At 35.8% G+C, this 7047-nt stretch overlaps 1 protein-coding gene across 1 annotated transcript in view; it reads left to right on the forward strand.

The window, feature by feature from the left end:
* Positions 1 to 7047, forward strand: part of TRHDE (thyrotropin-releasing hormone degrading enzyme) — a 798400-nt gene that overhangs the window by 646810 nt on the left and 144543 nt on the right. Inside the window, exons 11-12 of the mRNA XM_006871614.1 lie at positions 5569 to 5702; positions 5802 to 5857. Of these exons, the coding sequence (XP_006871676.1) occupies positions 5569 to 5702; positions 5802 to 5857 (190 nt within the window). The remainder of the gene's footprint in view (positions 1 to 5568; positions 5703 to 5801; positions 5858 to 7047) is intronic.

Below are 7047 nucleotides of genomic sequence, written 5' to 3' on the forward strand. Positions count from 1 at the left end.
TATTTTCTATCTCATTTAATTGTGCTGTAATCTTTATTATTTCCTTTCTTTTGTTGACTTTAGATTTACTTTGCTGATCTGTTTCTAGTTGTTGGAGATGTTGTGTTAATGTGTTGATTTTTGTTCTTTCTTCTTTTTTGGATTTGTGCATTTATTGCAACAAACTGTCCTCTCTGCACTGCTTTAGCTGTGTTCTAAATATATGGAATGTTGTGTTTTCATTCTTATTTGTTTCTAGGAACTTTGTGAATTCACGTTTTATTTCTTCTACTACCCAGTCTCTTTTCAGCAAGGTATTATTCAGTTTCTATGTATTCTACCTTATTTCCTTGGTCTTTTTATTATTGATTCCTGGTTTTATAGCATTGTAGTCTGAAAAGATGCTTTGTAGTATTTTGATGTTTATAAATTTATGGAGGCTTGTTTTGTGGCCTAACACATGGTCTGTTCTGGAGAATGTTCCATGTGCACTGGAAAAGAATGCGTATTGTGCTGTTGTGAGGTTCAGTGTTCTGTACACATCTATGTGTTCCAGTTGGCTGATTGTGTTGTTTAGTTCCTCTGTGTCTTTGTCAAGTTTCTTTCTGGTTGTCCTATCCATTTTTAATAGTTGTTGTTAGTTGCCAACGAGTTGGTACTGACTCATAGTGACCCTATGCACAACAGAATGAAACAGTGCCTGATCCTGGGCCAACCTCACTATTGTTGCCACACTTGAGCCCATTTGATGCTGCCACTTTGCCAATCCATCTTGCTGGGGCTCCTCCTCTTTTCCTCTGACCCTCCGCCTTCCAAAGATGATATCCTTCTCCAGCGACTGGTCCCTCCTGACAACATGTCCGAAGTATGAGAGACAAAGTTTGGCCATCTTGGCCTCCAAGGAGCACTCTGGTTGCTCTTCTTCCAACACAGATCTGTTGGTTCTTTTGACTGCCCATAGCACTTTCAATAATCTCCTCCAACACCATAACTCAATTCTTCTATGGTCTTCCTTATCCACTGTCCAGCTTTCACAGGCATATGAGGTTGTTGAAAATACCAGGTGCACCTTAGTCCTCAAACTGACGTCTTTGTTCTTCAACACTTTAAAAAGGTCTTGTGCAGCAGATTTGCCTAATGCAATACATTGGTTGATATCTTGACTGCTGCTTCCATGTGTGTTGAGAATTGATCCCAGAAGATGAAATCCTTGACAATGTCTATCTTTTCTCCATTGATAAGAATATTCTTTATTGGTCCAGTGGTAAGGATTTTTGTTTTCTTCAAATTGCCCACTATTGTTATACATTCAAGGAGCTCTGGTAGCGTAGTGGTTACGAATCAGGCCACCAACCTCAAGGTCGGCAGTTCTAAGCTACCAGCCGTTCCATGGAAGAAAGATGAGGCTTTCTGTTCCCTTAAAGATTTACAGCCTCGGAAACCCTGTGCATGGTTACAATGAGTCGGAACCGATGCCACTGTACTTAACAACAACTTGCAGATTTATCTATTTCGTTCTTCAAATCTATTGTTGTTGTTGTTAAATTCTGTCGAGTTGGTTCTGACCCATAGTAACCCTGTAAAAGGTTTCCGAGGCTGTAAATCTTTACAGGAGCAGAAAACCTCATCTTTCTTCTGCAGAGCGGCTGGTAGTTTCTAACTGCTGACCTGAAGTTTCACAGCCTGATTCGTAACCACTACACTATCAGAGCTCCTTTCAAATCTATTAACGTTTGCTTTATGTATTTTGGAGCTCTTTAATTGGGAGCATAGATATTTATTATGGTTATGTCATTTTGTTCAATTGTCCCTTTAATCATGACATAATGTCCATCTTTATGTATTATACTGGCTTTTGCCTTAAAGTTTATTTCATCAGAGATTAGTATTGCCATTCCTGCTCATTTTTTATTGTAATTAACTTGGTATATATTTTTTCAATCCTTTGACTTTTAGTCTGTTTTTGTCTTTGTGTGTAAGGTATGTCTTTTACAGACAGCATATTGAAGGATCTTATCAATTCTGCCACTCTCCATCTCTTAACTGGTGCATTTAATCCATTTACATTCAGTGTAATTATCAATAGGTATGGATTTATTGCTGTCATTATATTTGTTTGTTTTTGTGGTGCTTCTTGTTACTTTGTTGTGCATATCTTCCTGTGCTGATTTCATGTTTTTTGTGTTCTTTCTTGTCAATTTCCTCATAGTTTTAATGTTTCCATGTTTTCTTGGATTTTCATTTTCTTGGTATGTTGTGAAGTGTTAATAGTTTTTTAGGTTATCTTGTATGCTATTAACTTTTTCCTCAATTTAATACTGATTATTTTATTCTGTAATCTGTCTGACCTTCTCACCACCTGGATCTCTGTTCCTACACATTTACCTTAGTTCACATTGTTATTGCTTTGATCATAGACTGACCTCACAGATCCTCTGAATTTGTTCTTATAGTTTTGTTCTTTTCTCGACTCTTCAATTTGTTGATTGAGTTCTGGGTATTGCTACCACATATTTCAACCTTTGGTTGTTGTCTGTTCCTGTTGGTTCACAGACCACAGAGCTCCCTTTAAGATGTTCTGAAGCACAGGGTTGGCTTTGGCAAAATCCCTTAGTTTCTGTTTATCCTGGAATGTTTTGATTATACCATCTTTGTATTTGATTGAGAGCTTTGCTAGGTAGAGCATTCTTGCTTGGCTGTGGGGTTTTTTTGTTTTGTTTTGTTTTCTTTCAGGGTTTTATATAAGTCTTCCCATTGTCTTCTTGCTTGCATGGTTTCTGTTGAGAGATCTGAGCTTAATCTGCCTTGCTTGCCTTTGTATGTAACAGTTTTCTTTCCCCTGGATACTTTAAGGATTGTCTTCTTATCTTTGGTTGTGAAATGCTTGATTATGATATATCCTGGTGATTTTCTTTTGGGGTCTATCCTTCTTTGGGTTCATTGAACGTCTTGAATGCTTATCCTTTCACTTTTCAAGATGTTAGGGAAATTTTCTTCCAGCAGCTCTTCAACTATCTCTCCTCTGTGGACTTGTGTGATTCTTCCTTTTCTGGAATGCCAATAATTCTTAAGTTATTCCTCTTCATGTTGTCCAATGAATCTTAGGTCTTCTTCAGATTTTTTTTATCCTTTTTTCTGCGTGCTCTTCTATCTTAGTAGTATTGAAAGATTTGTCTTCCAGATCACTAGTTCTGGCCTCCATCTCTTCAGTTCTACTATTTTGCCCTTTCAGTATATTGGCCACTTCTGATATTCTATTATTAATTGTTTAGACCCCTTTCTGTAGGTTTTGAATTGCTTCCAATGCTGAATCTATCTATTTGATTGTTCCTGTAGCACTTTCCTGATTTCTTCCTTATTTTTTTCAACTCCATTGTAGAGTGTTTTGACACATTTTATTATCAGTTTTCTGAATTCTTTCTCATGCATTTCCAAAGCCTGCCCTCTTTCCAGCATTGAGTGTAGATCTACCTCCAGATCATTTGTCTTGTTCACTTTATCTTGTTTCTGGACATGTGCTGTTATGGTCATCTGTTTTTGTGTCTTGGGCATATTCAGTAGTTAGCTGTGGCCTTAATAATTAAATCAGTGTGTGTTTTGGTACTTTTTATGCTTTCATTGCCTCCAGGTAGATGAGATCAGGATATGGGCTTCCCTTTTTCTCTCTCTTATTATTCAACCAAGAGTAACTGTCACAGGTGTTGGCTGCCTACTTGGTATATGGCAGCTGGTATTGGTTCTTGCCTGGATTGAGGGATTTTATAGCATGTAATTTTAGCTTTACTATATGACCACAATTGCTGTCTCTTCTTGGGTAATATATGGAGAGAAAGAGCCCTTTAAAGGTAAAGAGGGGATCAAAAAAAAAAAATGTTGTTGTTAGGTGCCATTTAGTCAGTACTGACTCATAGCGACCTTATGCACAGCAGAACGAAACACTGCTCAATCCTGGGCCAATCTTGCCACTGGTGCCACGCTTGAGTCCATCAATTCTGCCACTTGGCTAATCCATCTCTTTGGGATCTTCCTCTTTTTCTCTGACAAAAAAAAAAAAAAAAAAAAAAAAGCAAGAGCTTAACAGACAGATTAGATTTTATAGTCTATAATGGCAGAAAAGAGAGAAGCAAGAGAGAGGGTGAAATATTTGCAGGCTAATATGAGTATGACTTTAATATACACTGTGAGCTTCTTGCCTTCAAGGCCACCTGAGAAGTTTTAAGATGCCTCTGTTCATTGTTATGACATAACTCAGGATTTAATATTCAACCTTTTCATTTTAAGTCTGTGTGTCTCTTACTCCACAAGCCCAGTTCTAGCCTTTTTCCTAGTGATAATCAGTTCAGGGTCAGTTGTGGCCATTTTGTGCTGCCGTTTGGTTTTAAGTGGAAGCTGTTCCTTTATATTTTGAGGAGATCTGTGTGCATGTGTAGTAGAACCCTTCGGGGGTGGAGGGTGTCCACTCGCTCAGACACCCCCTCTAGTCACCACAATGGAGGTACGCAGACAGTGAGAGACCAATGAACAGATTAAAAAAAAAAAAAAACTCTACACCTTTATCTCCATGGTTCTTTCAGGTGTCAGTCAGTGTCAGCTCTGATCCTTCCCCTATTTGGTCTCACCCAAGATGGTGGCTCCAGGATCCACTGAGCCTGGCGGATTCTAAAGTACAAGATTTCTTGCTTCCAATACAAATTCCACTGGCTATAAGCCTTCAAAAATTTTAAATATTTCCATATATGTGGTTCAGAGTTCTGGAACTGTTCACTGAATCTGCTTCATCTGGTATTCTGTGTTATTGCTGACAGAGACCCTCACTGCACTTCTACTGTATCTGCCATCAATACCCCGTATCCGATAAAGTCAATTTTAAAAGTGAATGGAACTTGCTATCTGTACCATAGTCAGAGGAGTTAAATATTTAAGAAGTTATAAGGATATTTTTACTGACTTCTTTTAATTGAATTAATTGGCTAACATAATATCAAGTTATTATTTTCCAGCGTGATTCCAATAAGCAGAATTTATTATCTTTGTTCCTAATTGCATGTAGAAATATTAGAAACAGAAATAAATGAGGTTCCTTTTTCTGGCAATATTGTTGATGCTGGAAAATCTGTTATTTATTGTACTTCCAACAAAGCACAAGGAAAAACAGTGACTTTCAAATAAATGAGTTTGTTGTTTTTAATGATTTTCTTACTAAATAGAATACATAGAATATGTGCCTCAACTTTTTCCTTTACTCTAGCCATATCATGTGAATATACAATCTAATTATAAACTGCATAAAGATATAAGTAGATTTTTAGGTTACATTTATGTTGAGAAAAAAAAAAAAGTATAACCAACCTATAGTTGGTTATAATCAACATTTTATCATGAAAAAAAAAGTTTATTATAACCAACTATAGGTTTTCTAGTAAATTATCTATGCAAATGATTGATTTAATGAATGGATTTAATTTAGATTTTCAGGATGGTGTTATCTTTGCATTACTCGTACTGCTATATCTAGTATAGTATACTTCATATCACTTTAACTTTAAAATGTTTAAATCTATTTCATCCTGATAAAAATTCTGTTTTTAGAGCACCACAGGATCACTTCTTTGGACAAAGGAAACTGGTTGCTGGGGAACATCAATCAAACTGGCTACTTTAGGGTCAACTATGACCTAAGGAATTGGAGATTATTAATTGAACAATTAATAAAGAACCATGAGGTAAACTCTGGATTTTCTCATCAAAGATCTGTTTTGAAATGTGAACACTTTCCATTTTACTTCTAAGTAGTAAACATTTTTTTCTGGTTGACCTCATAGGTTCTCTCTGTCAGTAATCGAGCAGGTTTGATCGACGATGCCTTCAGCTTAGCCAGGTATGTTCTCCAATGGAGCTGCACAATAAAAACGTATCTATAAGAATTCTTACACTAAGCTCAATAGTATATATGTTTTAAATTTAGAAAACCTTTTAAAGTAATTTCTGTCTCATGTGCTTTGTGATTTGGATTTGAATTATAATCAGTGTTCCAAACTCTTAATCAATAGTAGCCATAGGGTGTTTCTGAGTCAGGAGAAACTTAATCAATTTCCACTGCAAGCTCAATTGAACACTCTGGAGATTAATAATCTCTTCCCAATTTCATTAATTAACTCTACAAAATGACCTTTGTGCCATATTTAATTTTTGATAGAATATAACTTCAAGCACCAGCAGTTTTTTTTCTCCTTTCACATATTAGTATATCTTTTAAAATGTGATTTATTGTGAAAACCTAGTACTGCAAGAGATAAATAGTCTACAGATTTTAAAAATAGTCAACAACAAAACAAATACTTAGAAATAGTATAGGAGTAGTTTGGGTAATATTTGTGTTATTCTCATAATTTGTTATGTTGCTAAAATCAGTTATTCTTTTGAATAATCACTAAATGAAATGATTTGATCATAAGCACAAGTAATTTGCTCACTTTTGAGACTAACTAGCAAAATAAACTCAATTCTGTTAATATTTTGTACTTTTTCACCTCCAAGTTTGAATTTAAATTATCTGATTTTCAATGCTGCAGGTTAGGATATTATAGTTGTCTTGACTTCAGTAGCTATCATTATTCACGCATTAGTTCTCCTATGATAATTGTGTAAACCAATTAAATGCATTTTATACAATAGGCAATGTCTTCTTTTAGGGTTTATGTATTCAATCAAATTTCAGTTTTCTTACGTATGTTAAAAAGTTTATAATGCCTTGTAACATCCTATTCCATGAAAATGAATATTGAGACTTGGTAATTACTTTAAATGAAGCAAAGTCAAAGTTTGGGGTCATGTTGTAGAGACTGGCATAAATAAATAAATATAAACATATATATGCATTTTTATTGCTAAGTGCCATCAAGTTGGTTCTGACTCATAGCAACCCCATATAGGGTTTCCAAGGAATGACTGGTGGGTTTGAATTGCTGACTTTGTGATTAGCAATCCAGTGCTTAACCTACAGCATCACACCAAAGTGCTCTCTCTCGCTCTCTCTCTCTCTCTCTCTCTCTCTCTCTCTCTCTCTCT

Source organism: Chrysochloris asiatica, unplaced genomic scaffold (genome assembly GCF_000296735.1).
Source record: "Chrysochloris asiatica unplaced genomic scaffold, ChrAsi1.0 scaffold00170, whole genome shotgun sequence".
Taxonomy (NCBI): Eukaryota; Metazoa; Chordata; class Mammalia; order Afrosoricida; family Chrysochloridae; genus Chrysochloris; species Chrysochloris asiatica.